The 21,577-nt window shown below is 39.2% G+C and overlaps 1 protein-coding gene across 1 annotated transcript in view; it reads left to right on the top strand.

The window, feature by feature from the left end:
* Colec10 (collectin subfamily member 10) overlaps positions 1 to 20,484 on the top strand; it is a 41,168-nt gene extending 20,684 nt beyond the window's left edge. The window contains exons 2-6 of the mRNA XM_059248062.1: positions 5,082 to 5,153; positions 7,453 to 7,524; positions 16,910 to 16,963; positions 17,653 to 17,748; positions 20,093 to 20,484. Of these exons, the coding sequence (XP_059104045.1) occupies positions 5,082 to 5,153; positions 7,453 to 7,524; positions 16,910 to 16,963; positions 17,653 to 17,748; positions 20,093 to 20,484 (686 nt within the window). The remainder of the gene's footprint in view (positions 1 to 5,081; positions 5,154 to 7,452; positions 7,525 to 16,909; positions 16,964 to 17,652; positions 17,749 to 20,092) is intronic.
* Positions 20,485 to 21,577: the final 1,093 nt, after the last annotated feature.

The following is a 21,577-nucleotide window of genomic DNA, read 5'->3' as shown; positions in this document are numbered from 1 at the left end:
AGTGTGTAAAAATTTTTATGGTGAAAAGAAAAAGACCATGCAGTCCAGTGAAATGTAATAATGGTTACAGGTGGCTGGGGTAGTAAATACATGAGGATGACCACTTTTTAACTTCTTATCAAAACACCAACAGAGGAGCACACCAAATGAACAGCTCAATGCTCTTCAGCAATTGGATGAGATACCTCTAATTTGAAACCACCCTATGAGGTAGGCAGGATTTTCCCCATTTTTACAGATAAGAAAACTAAGACTCAGGGAGGTGAAACAAGAATTTTCAACAATTCTATGCAGTCCCTCTGCCTTAGGGAGAGCTGTGCGGAAGGGACTGAATTGAAACAACAGCAGACGGGGAGGCAAATGAAGGCACCAAGGGAGTGATAAACAGACGAAGGGAGTAAAACAAACAACTGCAGGTCCCGAGAAGGTGCACATATTTCAGCAAAGTACCTGCAGAAGGAACAGTACACAGGTCCATTACAACAACCGTATTCCCTGAGGCCCAAGAGCCATCTCAGGAATAATCTACTGAAAGCTTCAAAACTGGAGACAAAACTGGCAAATTTGAAAACAGAATTCAAGGACAGGCGAGGAGGTTGTTTCAGGACTGAATGAAGCTTTAGAGGGGGTCTCATGCCACATGTCCCGCTCAATTCTAAGGGTAATCAGATTGCTGACAACACCTTTCCTGCCTCTAAGATTACTTTAGCAGTAGAAATGACAATTTCCAGTGATTTTATTTAGCATTTCTAAAATGAATGTGAGAATTTTTTTTACGTACTTACTCCATTTGCATTCATGGTACAGGCTTGAGTTCAGTTATTTAATTTCAAATAAATCCTACCTAGGAAAATGTGGTCAACTGTATGCTCTATTGGAATTCTGCTGGAAAGATTAGTACAGTGTTCTGATGGCCTGGAGGGGCAAACAAATGATCTTTAGAAATTCAAAATCGGTTTATTGTAGCTTAGTTTTTCCTCGGTTTTTTTTTAATGTAAGTGGCTATTTTTTTAATGAAGGAAAGGTGGTCTAAATATGCCCAGTAATCCAATGAAATATTTCCAAGATACTGAAAGATTCCAGTGAGACATGGGGATCCTTTCCAGGCTTGTTTTTATGTCTCCCTTCTGTTTTCATTAAAGTAACTCTCAAAGATTAAATAACTAGGACCCAAGTGGAAGGAAAAGATACAAGTTGTTTACTTCCACTCTAGCAGGCAGGCTGGGTACAGTCAGACAGATCACAAGAACCATAATCCCGTTTCTGTGCTCCAGGATCTCCCATCAGGAGCCACCAGGGAGCAGCAGATAACTAAGTCACTCCCCTTGCCTCCTCCAGGGAGATGCTTGCATGGAAATGAATAGGAAAGATCACAGGGAGGGTAGGAGGGAAGAGAAACAATAACAGTACCAATATTCACATCCGTGGGGCTTTACGATCTCCCCCTTTACTGAGCAGGATATGTCTCTTTAGTCCCTTTGCGTGGATCCTGGTCCCAAGAATGGGAGAACAAGAATTCATCCAAAATCATCCCATGTGTGCCTGACACGGGATTTGAAGAAAGACACGTAAAATTTTAATCCTAATTTTACCCTTGACACAAGCTTCAGCCATATTGATGTTCCATTACCTCTGCTTGACCTTATTCCCTCATCTGTAAAATGAAGCTGAGAATAGCATCCTTCTGAAAGATTGTCATGGGGATCAAATGATAGAGTGCATGTCAAGTAGGATGGACACTTTGGCTCATAATAATGCTATCATAACATTTGTAAAGTATCGTATGGTTCATACAAAGTATAGCCAATTCCATTACATTTCAAGTACCAGGCAGTGCTAAACTGTCTATGTGTAAGAAAAAAAATTGTTTAGTATGGCAGCCTATCCCTTAACTCACAGAGGACTGGATGTAAGTTGTAAACAGAAATGAGCTGACACATTGAATATAAAGAGATATTTTAAACAACAAAGGTAATCAGAAGAATTTAGCTCAGTCTGGTAACGGTAGAGAAGAAAACTGTTTTCTACATAATGTCACTATGGGGCAGGAATGAGGGAAGAACGGAAGGAAGAAATGGAGGAATGAAAAAAAAACTCCTGGAAAACACAAACACACACACACACACACACACACACACACACACACACAAATAAAAAGTATTTTGTCCATTCTATCACTGAGTAAAACAGTACTCAGAAAGATAAAGGGGTTCCCAGAATACAGAATCCCTCAGCTAGTGAGTGGCAAACCTAGGTCTCAACAAATCTACCTCCAGGATACATTCTATATGAATTAAACCATTGGAATACTAATATGATTCCTACTATCTTTCTTGTTTGAGGATAATACTAATCATCAAATTATTTTCCTCGTAACTTCCCTTTTCTCTCCGAAAACCTTGACAAAGTGCCAAGTTTCCTAAAACCCACCAATCCTAGGAGTCACAGCTGCCAATGACGAAAGTACCAAGTTTACATTAGAAGGGCAGAAACAGACATGGGAGAATTCTCCTCGGAATACTCAGAAATTCTATGATAATTCGCAAGTGCTTTAACCACACAGCATCATGTTTGGTTTTTCGTCTTGTTTTTGTTTTGTTTTGTTTTGTTTTTGTTTTTATTTATGAAATAGAGCAAGAATAGTTTCTACCTCCTGGAATTGCCACAATGCCGTGTCAAACTCCTTAGCTGGAGTGCACAGCACATACTAACCTTGCTAAATAAACATCCCCTGGCACTGGAAAACACCATCCAGTCCAAAATTAACTCCTCTAGTCTGACCACAGAAATCGTCTAAGCATCTTTATAAAAGCCAGTTCCAGAAGGATCCTGTAGATACTCTTGTAAAACAGCCAAACGCTTGAATAATCTCACAGCCTGGAATCCAATTTTCCTATCATTCCTCAGGCTTTCCCTGTCCTGAGATTGCTGCGGTGATAGTGTGGGTATCTAGTCACAACATGGTATGTGTTATGCTCTTTATTTCCAAAGCACATTCACATTCTTACCTTGTTGATTCTAAAACAATGGGGCAAGTCAGGGAGGGTAGGTAATATCCCACACAAAGGATGAGGAAACACAGAAAACAGGAGAGAATAACATCAGCCACTATCATTACACACCAGGTGTGCCCCAGTGTTCTGTGTACATTAGCCCATGTAAACTTCTTAGGAGCCCATTCAAGTAGGTGTTGTTATTTTATTTTCAGGAAAGAAAAGTGAGACTCAGAAAAGAAGGTCATGTGTTCACAGGTAGCTGGAAGTTATAGTTTTCCTTGTTAACAAATTCAGAAAAGAAACTCACTAAAGACGTGCTAAGTGTGTAAGTTTGAAAAACATCAAAAGATAGTTTTACATTGGTAATACAAGTTAGGATAGAATGTGAATTCGGTATAACATTTTGGACTCACCAAAATAGGATAAATAAGAGAGGTTTTTTCTCTGAATTTGTCATATGTTAATGGACTGGACATTGTTAATGTAATTCTTGACTGTATATATTGTATATAGCTATTGTACTTATTGTATATAGTTTTTCTTATATTAGTTATAACCTCTCTTTATTATTTTAGACAAAAAAGGGGAAATGTGGTGATATTTTGTTGTACTCTAATAAAGCTTACCTGAAGATCAGAGGACAGAGCCAGCCTCAGAGTTAGCCCCAGAGGTCAGGCAGTGTTGGCACACACCTTTAATCCTAGCACTCTGGAGGCAGAGATCTGTCTGGATCTCTGTGAGTTCAAAGCCACCCTTATAAGAGATCAATCCAGTTTAAAAGAGAAACAGCCAGGAAGTGGTGACATACACCTTTAATTCCAGCACTTGGAATCACACACTTTTAATCCCAGTACTTGGGAGTCACACACCTTTAATCCCAGCACCACGAAGGTTGAGACAGGCAGTGATATGGCAAGGCAGAGAAAGGAATATAAAGAGGAAGGAAACAGGAATTAGGCCCTTTCAGCTGAGGACTCAGAAGCAATCAGTCTGAGGATCTTCTCTTTTTGGCTGAGGAGTTGACAAGGTGAGAAGTGGCTGTGGCTTGTTTCCTCTAATCGTTCAGCATTTACCCCAATATCTGGCTCTGGGTTTTTATTATAAGACCATTTAGGATTCATGCAGCATTCACATTCCTCCAGATAGGAGGAGCTGGGACTCAAGTCTGGACCTGTCATCCTCCAAAATCAAACAACTTTATCACCAACTTACCCAAAAAAATCACTCAAACTATTAGTCACTAGCACCATATTATAATTTGTATATTATAATCTTCTAACTCATAGTCCAAGACACCTTTCTTTAAAGCATTCATTCAGCCAGTTTGAACTGGTCAAGGTGCTGATGCCACACTCATCTGTAGCTAAGACAGGCTCTGCCACATACAACTGCTTGTCAACTGTCCACTACTTCTAGTCTCCTATTCTTAGCTTTCCAGTTCATGCCTCAAATTGTGTGGCTCCTCTAATGCTGATAGGAGAAAAGTGAAAGGATAAAACATATTGCATGTTTCTTCTTCTTTTATTAATTTGTTAATTAATTTGTTATTTGACAACTTCATAGGTAGATTACATGATGAGTACTCTAATGCCCTACCATTTCTTTAACTCTCTCCCACTCCTATCTACCCCTCTTCTTACACAAAAATCTATTTCTTACATTCATGTCTATTTCTTGTGTTCTGTGACCCACTGAGTCTAACCAATGCCTTCTATGGTTTGGAGCTCTCTTCTATGTGACCATGCATTTGGAGATATCTACTAAAGTCTCGTGGGCTCAACAGTGGGTTCAAAGGAAGAAAATGAGCCACTGCCCATTCCCAGCATATACCAACAGCCAAGAGTTCAGAAATAAGGGGCAGGGACCCATCCATGACAAATTATTGACAGTCAATCTTGAGAGGGCTTAGTGAAGGTAGCTGTAGCTACTGTGATGATTGCAACTGAAGTTCTTTCTTTTCAGCTGTCCAATCCTTGTGGCCTAGGTATATTCCCATATCCAAGTTGCAATGGCATTTCGAGCATGATCTCCTTCCCCTCAGTCCTCATTTGAGATGATCGACTCTCTCTTGCTTTGTTTTAAAAGGAGCTGATGGTGAAAAAGGAGACACAGGAGAAGGAGGCAAGGATGGCAAGATGGGACGCAGGGGACCGAAAGGTACGCTAACCTGTCTGAAACCTGCACACTGTAATGTGCAGATGTTCATTCTCTCCTGTCCCCTGTCACACAGCTCTTTGGCCCAGAGATAAATGTATTGTGCTTCAGATGTGAATTACAGAACCAACCAAGGCTCCTATGAGTTTGCCTGATGGCTAGCTAGACTTTGTGGTATTTCTCAAGCTGTATCATTAAGGCTGGTCAGAGCGGTTCACGCTCTGTGGTTCAGGGAGTAGCAGTCTCAGAGAAAATATAAGATGATGAGTTACAGGAAACATAGCTATGTTCGTAGAAAGAGCTGCCTGGTCCTTTGAAGGACTCATCTTTTCCCAATCTCTGTATTTCTTTACTCCTCTTTCCTTATAATAGAACATGACATAACAGGGTGATGGCGGGTCCTGCACGGGGTGGAAGCACAGCACACAAGGGCAACACAAAAGCTATTTGGACGCTTTAATGAATCAACCCAAGATTAAACCTTACTAAAGCTAAATAATAATCAAAAAGCTTCTAGGTTGCCACCATGTATTTTCCAAACACCTGAGTTCTTCCTCCACTCACCAAATGGTTCCCATGGACCACTCATTTTAAATTTTTGAATAATGTAAAAAGTTTAAAATACCCTTAAACCCTCCGAACCTCATTCTGAGAAAGACTGATTTAAGCTCATTCTTGAAGTTCTTATGTCAGTTGCTAAGTTATTCTCACAAAACCCATTTGTAACTAGTAAATGTTTTTTTTTTTTTTCTTTTTTTTTTTTTTTTTTTTTTGGTTTTTCAAGACAGGGTTTCTCTGTGTAGCTTTGCGCCTTTCCTGGAACTCACTTGGTAGCCCAGGCTGGCCTCGAACTCACAGAGATCCACCTGGCTCTGCCTCCCAAGTGCTGGGATTAAAGGCGTGCGCCACCACCGCCCGGCGTAAATGTTTTTTATATTATCACTTCCTGTTACTTATTTATCAGGTTGTGGGTTTTTTTCTTTTGTTTTGCTTTTTGCTTGTTTTTTGTTTGTTTGTTTTTTGTTTTTTGTTTTTTTAAATGAGAGTTCTTGCTATGTAGCCTTGGCTGGTTTGAAATTTGCTCTGTTGACTCAGGCTGGCCTCTAACTCATAAAGATCTGTCTGCCTCTGCCTTCCAAGTACTAAGATTAAAGGTGTGTGCCACCATACTCATTTTTATCATTTTTGACATTATTTTCATTTTTAAAAGCAAGCAATGACTTTAGAATATTGTAGGGATAAGTCTTAGGATTCCAAGCTTAGCAATAAAGCAAGCTGTGATGGATCACATATGCGATTCCGTCATCCAGGAGGCTGGAGGCAGAACCGCTGTATTTGAGATCAACCTGGCACACACAGTGAACTCCCAGCCAATCTGGGCTACAGTGCGAGATGCTGTCTGAAAAGACAAAAACGAGCAACAGAACTTCAGCAAGACAATTGCTGGTGTCTCTTTCCTCACCAGATTTTATGGCTACACATTTCCTTCCTTGTTCTGAAGTAGCTATACCTGTCAAATCTTCTTTGCAAGCAGAGAGAGAAATCAATCCTAAAGCAAAGCCAGACATGTATCTAAAGGTGAACATATCTAAAAACAAACTCTGCTGCTTAGCTACCCTTTCTTTCACAAATCCTCTCCTGAGAATATTGCTGGAGTAAATGTTCTAATACCAACATACTCAGAGTTGTCAGAATCACTCACATTTCAATGAATAGATAGTGTCTCACTCTGTTTAAACACAGTATACATAGCATAAGATACATGTTAGTGTCTTGCTTTCATTTCCCGATACTGTGATAAAATGCTCTGAAGAAAAAAAAAATCAACTTAAAGGGGAAAGTGCTTCTGGCTCTGTGTTACAGTCCATCACAGGCAGGAAGCCACAGCAGTGGAAGCTTGAGGGATCTTACACATTGCAACCACAATGGAACAGAAAGCAAGGGATGCAAGTGTGTCTACCCACCTCCTTCTTTTCTTTTATGTGTGTGTTTCTAGTCTAAGACCCAAACCCAGGGAATGCTTCCACCCACGATGAATGAGTCTTCCTACCTCAATTAACATAACCAAGACAGATATGCCTGCAGGTCAACCTAACTGTTGAGAAAATTAATCATCCAATTAGGTCTTGATAGATAGATGATAAATAGATAGATAGATAGATAGATAGATAGATAGATAGATAGATAGATGTATATATGTATATGTATGTATATATTTCTTTGAATTAAAGATCACGTTAGTCACATCCTTAAAGGAAAGAAAAGGCCTCATGCTATAATAATGACTTGCTTTGTTTTTCAGGAGTAAAAGGAGAGCTGGGTGATATGGGAGCCCAGGGCAATATTGGCAAGTCTGGCCCCATTGGCAAGAAGGGTAAGTTGGCCGTGTCATTTTCCAGTTCAAATAAAAGCAAGGGAACACACAGTGAACACATTATGTCATGAAAATGACGGCTTTTCTTTCTTTTAAATGGTGTTTTTTCTGTCTCCGTAACTTGAGTCTTACCCAAGTAGGCTCTCATAGCTCAGAACCAGAAAGACATGGAACAAATTTAAGCAAGATTTCAAAACAGAGTCAAGCATAAACTTCTGGAAGGCTCTATATTGAACTCTGTTCCTGGATCTATTGCTATCTATTAACCCTTGCTAAGACCCAATGATACCATGATTCAAATACTGTCATGATTCCTCATAAAACACAATGTAGACAAGTATAAAGTAGAGGAATTAATAATACTGTCTCCATAATCTATTAGCCGGATAGGAAACTGAAGTATATACAAAAATGCTCACCATTTCCAATATATTCTGCTGTAAGTGCAACCTTGATATTAAAATACAAATAGTTGCTCCTTATTACCTAATCTCCTCTCCCCTGCCCTCTTCTCATAAAGCTTCACGGTGGTAACAATTCCCAATTGTTCTCATATGCAGTAATTCATATGCAGGCATTGCTCCACTTGGAAACCCAAAGCTGAAGGAGAATCAGCAATCATTGCCAACAACTCAGAGATCATTCAGAAAGATAAGATTTTCTCAAGAAGAATTATAAGCCTGAACAATATGAGTAGTAGACACACCAAATGGGAAAGAGAAACAGGATTCATATGGGGAGAAACTGAAATAGGTCTTGAGGAATAACAACGTGTTTATATGCACCAGATAAAGACATTTGAGGGGAAAATGGAAGAAATAGTTCTACAAAGGTTCAGATTGGAAGAAGCTCAGTACCACGAATATTATGATTATTCACCCTGTATATACTCTCCATAATTCATAAATACTTGAGCCTTTGAATAATTAATCAAGTGCCTCATGGTGCTCAGCACTGGATTCTTTTTTTTTTTAAGTTTCTTTTTTTTATTAATTTTTAAAATTTATTTTACATACTGATCACAGTTTCCCCTCCCTCTTCTCCTCCCATTCTGGCCTCCTCCCTGCCTCCTTTCTACACCCACCCCCCATCCAGTCCTCCTCTGTCTCCATTCAGAAAGGGGCAGGCTTGCCATGGGCGTCAACAAAGCATGGCACATCAAGTTGAGGCAGGATCAAGCTTCTGTGTGACAGTTGTGTAGCTTGATCTGTTTTGGGGGCTCCTAGCAGCACTGAGTTAGGTTGCCAGGCTGGAGTCTGAACTGAGGCTGTGACCTTTAGTCTCACCTGGAGGCTCTGTATTTCCTCTTGTCTCCTCTCCCCCAGTTCTTCTCCACTTTGTTCCTTAAGGGTTTCCCTTCAGCTGCATTTGAAGACATGAATGGGCATATTTCTTGTATATTTACCACTGGTTGAAGACCTCACAGATGGGGAAAGCTACACACTAGCTCTTCACAGTCCAGTCAGCCTGCTGTAGCCTGAGTCAGGTGGTTTTATCAAAAGCTGAGAAGTGTTGGCTTCAGAACTTTTCGTTTTCACAGGCCCTTCTCCAAACCCTGAGAGCCAGCCTAGTATGGTTTACGTGACCATATGTCTTGGTAAAATTTGTAAATTAAGACATTGCATCTCTGTCAGCTGAAGTAGTGATACTCTATTTTTAAAATATTTAAAATGATTGCCCTTCCAACAAGCATAACATGAACACATGCATACATACATATAGATGGATGTAATATATTTATAAATATTAAGGTACGTTCCTTTTTCAACCCCAATGCCATTTGCACTCCTGAAGTGATATTACCACTGACAAAGCACGGGTTAAGACCACTGTCTCCAGCTCTAATTTCCCTCTATCATCCTTCTTGTATTGGATGGTTTGGGAGTGGACACAAGTATTCAGGGAGTGAACTAAGATGGGCTTAAGTGAAGAAAAACATTTAGTTTGGACTTAAGGTGATATGTTTATGTAGTTTGAAGTTACTTCCATAATCAGTCAAGTTATTACTAACAAGCACAATGTAGGAATGACTTCCAAGAATACTCCCGCTGCCTACTGTGCAGGTCAATACAAGTCATGAAACAGAAGTACTGACTGTGCCCAGCGGTATTCAGCATAAGAAGTGTGGAGACATAGACAAGTAAAAAAAAAAAAAAAAGTTTGATAAACATAGGGCCAGAGATAATCAGGAGTTTTCCAGATCAGACATTTCAGGTATGACATGACAAAAGATTTTTCCAGATTGTGTTCTCAAACATGCTGATAATCTGAACATGTGTATCTTATCAATAACAAGTTGCAAGGATGGAAGCACATTAATATAGTTGATAACAAAACACATCCTGAGCAAGAGACTGCAGCCTGTATCAGTCTAATCTCTGAAAATTTTAACTGGCTATGTTTAAAAGAAATAAGCATACATATATTTGAAGGTATGAGAGAATTGCCCAAATTAATAGGAGCGTGACAGCCAACGCTCTGGAGCAGAAGGGATCACACTAAAGTTGTGTATTCTGTGCGACTTTTTTCCTAGGATACTCACCAGTCCATATACAGTGCCCTGTGTACAGCAGAAGGCATCATTAAGAGTCTGAGATGTGAATAGAAAGATGCTCAGACTCAGTTGATTCTGAAAAATTGCCAAAGAGGGAGGCCTGGGAAAATGCTCCATATTTTTAGTTATAACTCCAGAAAATTTAAAAATATTTTAATTAAACATATACCAATTTGTGTTTTTTAACATAGCAAACTAAGTGTACAAGAAAATACTTGATCAAGAGAATATAAACAACAAAAAAATTACTTAAAAACATTCAATGATAAAAAGAAATGAAAATCTCACTCGAGATTGGTAACAAGATTAGTATAGCTCCCTAGCACAAACTCTAACCAACATTTCTCATGAGCTTCTACCCATAGCACGAATTCAAGAAAAAGAACTAGGAATCACAAGAGTAGAACACAAACTGAGATTCATTATATGTAGATGATTTATTACAGAACCAGAAAATTCTAATAAGCTTCAGATAAGATATCTGTATAGATAAGATTTTTAGGATGCCAAATAAATGAAAGAATCAATTTGATTTCTACATAAGAATGATGAAATTAAAATAATACTATTTATCATAGAATCAAAGTTATTATGTACCCAGGAATAAATCTAGTAAAACTTATATACACTTTCCACGGTAAATACAACACAATGGTAATGAAATTAAAGGATACCGGAGGAAATGGAAACAAAGTTGTACAGATTATGAAACTCTATATTATTTATATGTCAGTGCCTCCAGACACAATCTTTATATTCAATACCTTTTTGACCAAAATCTCAGAAATATTCTTTTGAAAATTATAAGCTAATGCAAAATGTATGTGCAAATGAAAAGCACTAATAATACTCAAGACAGCCATATAATAAAACAAACAGTGTTGGAAGACACAAATTACTAAATTAAAATACTTACTGTAAAATTATAGTGTGGAGATAATATTAAAAGAAACAAACCAATGGAAATGAATAGAATCCAGAAACATCCAAATGGTTTATGCAAGGTTGATACCAATTTTCAATAGAATATCAGCAGCCTATCACTAAATAGGACTGGGTTAGTTAGATATTTATGTTTCAAAAATAATAATTGAGCCACTGAGTTGTCTCAGTGTGTAAAAGTACTTGCTGTTTTGCATAAACATATAATACAAATGGCAGAAGTAAGTCTAGGGTCATTTCAGAAATTGTTGAGAATTCTGTCCAAATCCCAAGCCAAAATTCACTGAATGATATTTTGTGAAACTCTCGTCAGCAATTCAAACAGCAATTTTAAATATCAAACCTTCTAACACTATACAATCAAAAGCTATACTACATTGATATTTACCTGCTAAGGAATGACAATAGGAAAATGTGGTCTTCGTTTTCCATACCTAAAACAATGTGTTTATATACCTTTGTATATGCACTAAAAACACCGACACCTGTAATATACAGTCATCTTGAGTCTGAAGCAAGGTATTTCAGACAGCGCCCAGCCGTGTTGTGTAACATGACAGCACACACTGTGCAAAGTGTACATGCTGGATGCTCAGAAACAAGGGTGCAGTGAAGTCACGGGTTGCAACATGGGTGAGCTCTGCCACAAACACATCAGATTCCTTATATGATTAATTTCGAATTAGCTTTTGCTCTTGGCGTTTTCAGAAACCTTTTACTCCTGCCAAGTTTCTCATGACACCTACATTTACTTATGTCACCCCAAATGTGGTCACAACCCACAATTTAAGAAACTCGGTAGTAAATGACAGAGACCAGGAAGAGTGGCACATCTTTAGTATGGCTCACTAAGCCCCAAAGTGGATGGACTTCCAGAAATGTTGATGTGTTAATGAAGCTTTCCTCCTGCAGGTTAATTCCCCCTTCACCACTCAGGTATGCAGCCCTCAGAGTACGTCTCCATCACTGTATGCACTGACAGGACTGATTTTCTCACTCACCCCTGTAGAATGAAATACTTACTGGGTCTGCTGACTTACAACATATAAGCAAGGTGCTAGAAAGATAACATGGTAGGTAAGAGCACTTGTTGACGAGGCCAAGGACCTGGGTTCAAATCCTGAAGACCAATTTTAAAAGATGGTGTAGCAACTGATTGGCACCTGTCATCACCGAGTTGTGGAAGAGGAGAAGGGGAAGTGGGGACAAGAGGATCCCAGGGACTTGCTGGTCACCAGTAAGGTTCCAGGTCTAGTGAGAGACCCAGTCTGAAAGAAAAAAAAAATCAAAGAATGACAGGACAGGACATTCAGTGTCCTCTTCTGGCTTCTGCAAGCACACACATACACAGGCATGCATACCCACACATACAGGTGTACATACACCATACTCACACACATAGATATGCATACACCCACAAGTGTGTGTGTGTGTGTGTGTGTGTGTGTGTGTGTGTGTGTGTGTGTGTGTACCTCTGTAAACCAACTGAGGACTATAATTTTACCTTTCCTACAACACAATAAAACCTTTTTAATAATTTGTTGTACCAAGAACGCAGAAAACTGGGCTGCGGATGTAGCTCAATGTAGCAAGCTCGTCTAGCATGCACAAGTTCCGGGTTTCATACCCAGAAACACACACGTTTACCCACACATACGTGTTCACAGGTATACACGGGTATAGGTAAAAACTGAATGCTACAACATGCTATTTCCTACAAGGTGCCCCGATTTTTCTACTCTATTCGTTTAAGCACCACTTTTTTACACTAGCAGCTCCACCACTGACGCCCCAACTTCCCTCCCCTATAGAGTCGTGCCATCAAAATTTATAAGCAAGTCTTAAGAAAAATGGAGATGCAGTGTTTTGGCTCACCTTGGTTAATTTCATTTCTAACCAGCACTTGGAAATTTATTGTCCTCATTTGACCATGGCCCTCCTAAGTTGTTCATGGACTTAGATTAATCTCCACTTTCCTTCTAGGCTGACCTTAAGGCTGTCACCTGCATGGTTAAGGTAGCTTTCCAGACGTCAATATTTCATTTTAGGAATAAGAAATAAGAATGATTTAGTGTAGGTAAATCCAATCTCATGGCAAAATAAATGTTTTTACTTAAGGCCAATAATCCTTTCACACTGAAAGCATTCTGATTTCTTTTTGTTCCTCCGAATGTGACCTCTAATTCTTTACTTAAGACACTTGTTATAGACATATTCCCACTCACAGGCCCAAATAAAGTTTTGTGGGTGACTTGAAATCATAATTAGTTTTGGAAAGATAGATATGCTAAACCCGAATCCTCTGTAAGGGAGCTGAGGACTCAGCACTTAGCTGACCTGTGGCTTAGGTTGGCTCAGCATCCTCTGAATGGAGGCCAGTATGGATTCCATCATAAGACAGGATTGCTTCATTTACTCCCCTAATGACATCATCATTTTAAGTACCATGATTCCCATTTAGGAGATGAAAAAATACAGACTTAAGGAAATTCAGCAGCCTGTCCACAAAGCAGCAGGTTCATGATTTGAACCCTTGGACTTTCACTGGTTTGTCTTCCAGTTTGTCACAGAAGGAAAGGACTTCATGACAAAACACCGAGAAGTAGTCACAGTGCTTACAGCTTCTTAAAAGAAAAGTCGCCGGGCGGTGGTGGCGCACGCCTTTAATCCCAGCACTCGGGAGGCAGAGCCAGGCGGATCTCTGTGAGTTCGAGGCCAGCCTGGTCTACAAAGTGAGTTCCAGGAAAGGCACAAAGCTACACAGAGAAACCCTGTCTCGAAAAACCAAAAAAAAAAAAAAAAAAAGAAAGAAAAGCCACATATGGGTTCAAGAAACCACTCCCCACACAAAGATCGGGCCAGACTGGTGCTTCCATGCAGCCTTTTCTGCTGCAATTCACAGGAGGTCTTTTCCTGTTCTGACCACCTACCAAGCTTTCGGTTTATTTTGAAATGTTAGTACATCATGGTGTCAATCTCCTTGTTCTCTGCTGTGTTTTTATTTCCTTAAAAGCCCATTATTCTTCCAAAGCAAATACTGACCTTTCTTATTCCTGACAGAAACATCCAAGATTTGCCATGGACACTGAAACTGCGGATAATAATCTAGAATCTTTATATGTTATGAATTTGTTCTCGATTCATACATTCTTATGATGACATTTAATTTATAGGTCGTGTAAAATAAGAGATTGGCAACACTAATTTAAATGAGAAACATTATCACAATATATTCTGGGAAAGTTTGTGTGAATGCAGTCTCTCTTTTTTTCTTCCTCTCAAAATATATCACACTGTGCACCTTCTTGTGAGGATGTAAGACGACATGATGTCAAACATGAGCTAAAAAAGGCAAATACACAGGAATTGTAACAAGGGATCATGATGCCACATAAGGGTTACTTAAAAACATTTTAATGTGGCAGTCCATCTGATAACTAAGGTGACAATTTACTAATGGGTGAGTAGCATATACAGAGTGGATATAATGCAAGTGGAAGATTCATAGTCCAGGGAAGTAATTGTTTGGGATTGTTTTATGCTACTCAAAGTAGTATATAATTTAAAACCCATGCATCATTTAATAATGATGGAGTTTCCATTTAATAATTTTGGACTATGGTTGAGCATAGGGTGCTACAACTATGGAAGTCAAAACAGCCAGTAAGAGGAGATTATTGTTCGCTCTATTTATTTTACGTCTGTTATGAGACCAGAAGAGGTACTATACCAGAATTAGAATTGCTGCTCAATCCACATCAGTTTGAAAGAGTTTTAAGTGCAAACAAAACATAAATTATAAGAAATTAAAATATTAAACCCACATTCATAGAACTATTGCGCTAACTGATGATGCCTTTGGATATCCTAAAAACATACTTCTGGTTTCTTAAGTGAATTTTTTTATGGCAAAGAGTGCTGTTTCTTTTAGAAATTTTCTTATTTTAGTCTTAACTGACATCATTATACAGATTTAAGAGGTATAATATGATACTTTGATACATATGTACCCCGTGAAATAATCCAACAGAGTTAGCATGGCTACTACCTCAAACACTTATTGTTCCTTTTGTGGTGAAATAGTGAAGATCTCCTCCAGCCATTTGGAAGTAGAGAATATATGACTGTCAACAATAATCAGCCAGTTGTGCAACAGAACACCAGGGCTTGCGCCTACTAATTCTCACTTTATTCTCCTGAACCAGCCTTCCCCTACTTCTCCTTGATCCTACCCTCTCCAGCATCTGCTAGCGATTATCCCACTGTCTAAGTCTACAAACCTGACATTTTGTGTCATATATAAGTAAGATCATGGGGTCTTTGTCTTTCTGTACCTGGCTTATTTCACTTTGATAACCTTTTCTCTTTAATTTCCTTCATTAAATCATGGGCCAACTTATCTGTGAGGCATTATGAACTGGGGAGCCAGAAATAGTTGGATTTGAATATCAACACTGCCATTCAAAACACTGAGCATATTATTTGCCTCTGAGAACCCCAGTTCCTTCCGTTGTAAAATAAAGGCAATAAACAGCACTCTGGAGATCAGGAGCCTCTTTGCTTCTGTTAGGCAAGCACTTAGGTGTCTGACATCACTGTAAAGAAAGTGTCTACACAGATCAGTCTAGAAAAGCTTGGGAAATCCATAGGATCCCAGTGCAATTACTTTCTTCGACATATAAGAATCTCTCAGTGAGAAGCATTCAATAGACAAGGGTGAGAATAATGAGTGACACCCTCAGGGCAAATGACATAAGGGATCCTGTAGGCTGTAGAGTGGCCTTGGGACAGATGACATCAAGCAGAGTATCAGTGCTGACGGCATTGGCCTTTACTTTGTCCTACTAGATCATACACCCAACTCCCTGCAATCCTTTACTTCTTATCCAGCTAGGACTCCTACTCCTTCAGCCTAGATGACCTTCACCCTGTGTTTATCCTTCATAATTTTTTTTCTTATACTGCCAGATCACCACTGAAGCATGAAACTTTATTTCACTCCTCTCAATGTCTTCTCTTTTGATCTTCAAGAACCTCAGCCAAACATTTTCTTCTATAAATCAAAAGCTTTTCCTTTCAATTATTGTGTCTGATGTGGGCTTCAGGAGTTATTTTGAAGTTTTTTTTTCATCTCTATTTTTTTCTTTCTCTCATTTCAAAAAGCCTGCTTCTTTAAGAATTATTTTTTTTTTTTTTGGAAACCTCTGAATAAGTAAGGTAATGGTCCCATGAAAAGAAGAACAGAAAGAGGAATTACCAAGGTTGACATTTCAGTCTAATATGATATGACTTTGCAGAGCAGATATTTGCATGTGTCACTTCTTGACTAAAAACTGTCAATGCTTTGAAGTCCGAGGTTTAATCTTGTCCTTCTGTATATTTCTCCAAGTATCTAGCTGCTCGTCTTGCACAAAGTAAACAGCAAATATTTGTTAAATTCATCTGAAAAAAAAATCTGTGCTTTTTTTTTTTTAACCTAAGGTCAAAGTCACACAGAATGACTTGGAAAATAGTAACTACAGGCAGCTCAATGTAGTAACTAGTAGATACAGATTTGCAAAGCAATTGTATTTTCAAAATTAAAACCATGCTGCGCATTGTATTGGCCTTGTTGCTAAGGCAAAGGCCATATTGTAAGTGAGACAAGTACCGCAAATTCAAATGTTCTTTACATATCCTGCAGGACTAAATAAACTGTGACTCACCTGATTATCTGTGCCCATGAATAACCCAAAGCAAATCAGTTATAAAAAGCAAGGAATATTAATTGGAGATGATGAAAATAAGACTTTGGGAGCTGTTTCCTCTGGTTTCAGAGATACAGGATGTTTTGTCAGCTTGAAACTACTCACTATTTATTTATTGTGCCTTTTTGCTGTTTTTACTTAGGCGACAAAGGGGAAAAGGGTCTGCTCGGGATTCCGGGAGAAAAAGGCAAGGCAGGTAGGAAGGACTTGCTCATTTTGCCTTTCGTTGATTTCTGACACCACTCCAAACGTGTCCAGCTCAAGCGGAGTGAGTAAAGGAAGCTGCACAAGAAATTAAAATAATAGCTAACCCATAAACTGGACGGCTGCCCTTTAAAATTTAAACTGCATCCATTCCCAGTATTTAAATGTAGTCTTTGAAACTTGACAGCTTTACTTTTCATGGATAATCAGAGTTAACATGTGATTGAATCATGAAAAGTTTCTTCTATCTTGGGAGAGCTGTGTGAGCTCGTGAATAATGCAGTACCAGGAGAGAGGCCTGGCTGCAAATATGTTTTAAGGAAGCTGTAAAAAGTTTCTTCTGAAATTGAGCAGACCGTTTCTGGACTGAACACAAATGCCAAATGGCCCACTGTGTGTACACAGTGGTTTGTCTCATTCATTCTTTGTAAAACTGTTTAGAGTTGTTTTTTTTTTAACTCATTCTAAACAATTTCTAAAGAATGTTTTATGAATTCTTAAAGATAAAATAAAATAGAAACCGTGTTTTAAATGAAAAGTTAAACACTTGGTGGTTCATAAAGAGATGTACCTGAGCTAGAAAATGGTAGAAAACATGGAAAACACTGAGAAGAGAGAATGGTTCTCTCCAATGTGTCTTCATGTACTTCAGTGTGAATTCATAGCTGTTTCATTTACCAGGTACCATCTGCGACTGTGGGAGATACCGGAAAGTGGTTGGACAGCTGGATATTAGTGTTGCTCGTCTTAAGACATCTATGAAGTTCATCAAGAACGGTAAGCATAGAAAATGCCTCAAGTCAAGCAAAGTATCACAGTTCAAAAGCCTCGAAAATAGTGATTGTTCTCTCAGAATTCAATATTTTTTATTTCACTGCACAGAATCAATTATATGCATGTGGTATATTGGCAGGAAAACAGTCTTTGCTAAAAAGAGGGTATTAATTCCACTGAACAAGAGTAAAGACCATTACTTAAATTCTTTGGTCAAATTAAGCAAGTTTTATTTTCTGTCAGACAGGGCTATCTCCCTAAAGTGGGGTTTGAGAAAATAGCATTGAACATGGGAAAAAGTAGGGCTTATATACCCTCCACACTACAAAGCTAGGGGTTTTCTAAGGGTTTTTGGTTACATAGAAATGTGGCAGAACATCTTAGCTTATCAGGGTGTAGGTTAGGGTATAAGGTGTGGAACGTCAAATTCCAGAAAACGAGTCAAGACCTGGTCAAATCCAAGTTTAAAGAAAATGGGAATGAACTTATTTTGACCTTGTGACAAGATGACTTCTAATCTTAAAATAAAGTCAGGCTGGTCTACCAAGGGGAAGAAGAAAAGAGCAGAGTTGGGCAAGCTGTGCCAAGAGAATAAAGAGAGAGAGAGAGAGTCAAATAGAAACAGCACCTTAGAAAATATGAACAGAAATATGGCTACTTCCTTGAGTACTTGGGATAGCACATAACTACTAACAATATAACATTTAGTGTTTTTCATTATTATGTTGCAAGTGCTGTGAGTCAACCGAATCCTGGAGAATGCCATGCCCAAGGATACAGATAGCCGAGTAGGGTTTTCTTGACTCCTCTGCCAATAATGCATTCAGTACAAGTCTTATGTGTGTCTATAAATTTTTCAACTTGACCGTTTTTCTTGCCCTTTGTCTGTTTTCCCACACTAAGCAGCAGTAAAGTCTTCAACTTGAAAAGGGCTATGCTGAGACAGTTTTATTGAAGGAACTGATGCAGTGACTATCATGGCTGATTTCAGCTGGCTGGACTTTCACTTAGTGTAATCTAGATGCGTGTGTTGCACATTAGGGGAAGCACACAAATGCCATCCTGTATTCAGAGTCAACATGTAATGATAGAGGCCTAGGAAATACTAAAGCTTAACTAAGCAACTTAATTGGATTTAAATTCTAGTTGTAAGTCATAGATAAGATTCTGTATCTTGGGGCTGGAGAAGAAGGCTCAGCAGTTCAGAGCTTGTACTGCTCTTTCAGAGGATCCCAGTTCAGTTCCTAACACTCATGTCAAGCAGTTCACAGCTGCCTGTAAGTCCGTTTCCAGAGGATCTGATACCACATCTGATTTCCATGGGCACCCTCACATAGCATGGCCTATACATAGAGAGACACAATGTGTTTATATGTATATCTATATATATATCTATATCTATCTATATATATATATATATATACAAATTTAAAAATAGAATTCTATATTTTAAATGACTCAGACAATCATGAACACATCAGAACCAAAAATTATAACATTTCAGTGACCATGAATTTCTTGGTGAAACTAAAGACCCCAAAAATGAAGCCAAAAGCACAAAGAATTTATTATGAGTTGAAGTTGATTGTCAATGCCTAGTTGTATCTTGACACTGAGTCCATGGCTAAGTTTCACTTACAGCTGTGTGGATAATCTCAATCATTGTGTAGGCCCATATCCTAGAAACTCAACCTGAAGTGGACAAACATTTTTATTATTCCTAGACTGTCCATTTAATTTGCTTTTAATAAGCATTTGTCATTTCTTGGGCTGATCCAGGCACTGGATTGAAGAGTGTCAGACATGAGCACTGCCTTCAAGACATTCCCAGTTCAAGGGAAGTTACACACAAGCAAACAGAGAGTAGATTGGAAGGGACAATGGGAACATAGAGGATTCCATGTCCAGCAAGGGGCATTGGAAAAGCTTTGTATAGGAAAACACATTTTCTCTGAGATCTAGAAAAAACAGCAGGGTCTTCCCAGGCATAAAAAATGTGAATATAGAAGAAAGGAGGACAAGTATACCTGAAACATAAGCTAGGTTAAAAAAAAGGTGAGATGCTCTGGGTAGCAGCTCTTGTTAATTGGGCTTTGTTACCAGGGCTGCTATTGGACAGATGTGTGGGAAGCTAAGGAGGAAGGGGAGGGAGAACAGATGGTAGACTTTTGTTTTCACTTGATAAACAGAAAGGCACAGAAGAAAGGGAAGGAGTGACTACCTCATTATGACCTTGCAAAACAGCTCTTGAATGCTGAGTAAGCGCATTGAGATCTGACAATATTATACAGGTATCTGCTTCTTTTCTTGAGACATGTTAATGATATTCTTCCTCTCCTCCCTTCAGTCATAGCAGGGATCCGGGAAACGGAAGAGAAGTTCTACTACATCGTGCAGGAGGAGAAGAACTACAGGGAATCCCTGACCCACTGCAGGATCCGGGGAGGAATGCTAGCCATGCCTAAGGACGAGGTCATTAACACGCTTCTTGCTGACTACGTCGCCAAGAGTGGCTTCTTCCGAGTGTTCATCGGGGTGAATGACCTTGAGAGGGAAGGGCAGTACGTCTTCACAGACAACAGCCCATTGCAGAACTACAGCAACTGGAAAGAGGGAGAGCCCAGCGACCCCTACGGCCATGAGGACTGTGTGGAGATGCTGAGCTCCGGCAGGTGGAATGACACAGAGTGCCATCTTACCATGTATTTCGTCTGTGAGTTTGTCAAGAAGAAGAGATAATCTCCCTCATGTTACACAGTCACTCTTCTCTTAGGCCTCCCAACAGCTTTATCCATCTTTGCCCTTCCTAATTACACTGCTTTACTAAAATGACGTAAGAGTCCTGTATCCACTATCTTCTTCTTCTGTGTCAATTGTGACAATTTTATGCATACTGTTTGCTTGGTACGTTCTTGGGGATCTTTCTCTCCCATTTCTCTTTACCCCTCTAACTTATTGGAAGGAAGACTCTAGAACTCCGAACAGAAAAGGAGAGGGTTGTTCCTAAACAACACATGTTATTGTCCTTTTGTTAAATTGCCCCTTGCTATTAACGGCTCCATCTTTTTTTCATAAATGTATTCATGTGAACATTCCTCACCTTCAACATAGAGAATGGGGGGGTGGAGTGAAGCCTTCAGAAAACTCTCAAAGCATTAAACTAAAGTGCTACCATCTCCAAGGCCCCTTCCCCTTCCATCTAGTATGTTACTCCTGGAAAATTTTCAAGGGAGGCCTTTCACTCTCTGTAAATGAATGTTGCTGGAGGTGCCCTTCCTATTATTTTGACATCACAGGGCTATGTCAGGCACAACATTTGGAATGTATATAGAATTCTCATTTACCAAGTTGGCAGCAGGCTACCTTTAGCTGCAGATCAAACCTCAAAGCAGCTTTCGTCTGGCATTTGAAAATAAACAATTGAACAAATCTCCAGCTTATCTCCTTCTAAACTGATGCTCCACTTTCAGGTTGTGACACATGATTCGATTGTTTAAAATGCTGGCAAAGCAGTTAATGAAATAAGAGGAACAGATCAACAGCATATGCTCTCCTTAAGCCATCTGTTCATGACGTCGCCCATGACTAACGGGTTGAGAGATGAGATTTACTGACATTAGTTCCGTGAATTCAACAAGAGTTACAAACCCATGTCCTACAAAGTCCGGAGAGATGGCATAAATAGATCAACTGGAATGAGTGAGGCCCCTTATCCACGAAGCACAGCCTGCTCTTTGAAGGAACTAGCTACTCCTTAACCACTGCGGTTGCTGCCACACAGGACCCAGCATCGCTGCAAGCCAGTGTCCTGACATTTGAACAGAAGTCAGAC

Source organism: Peromyscus eremicus, chromosome 20 (genome assembly GCF_949786415.1).
Source record: "Peromyscus eremicus chromosome 20, PerEre_H2_v1, whole genome shotgun sequence".
In the NCBI taxonomy this organism is placed as follows: domain Eukaryota; kingdom Metazoa; phylum Chordata; class Mammalia; order Rodentia; family Cricetidae; genus Peromyscus; species Peromyscus eremicus.
This window is presented reverse-complemented; position numbering and strand designations above follow the sequence as displayed.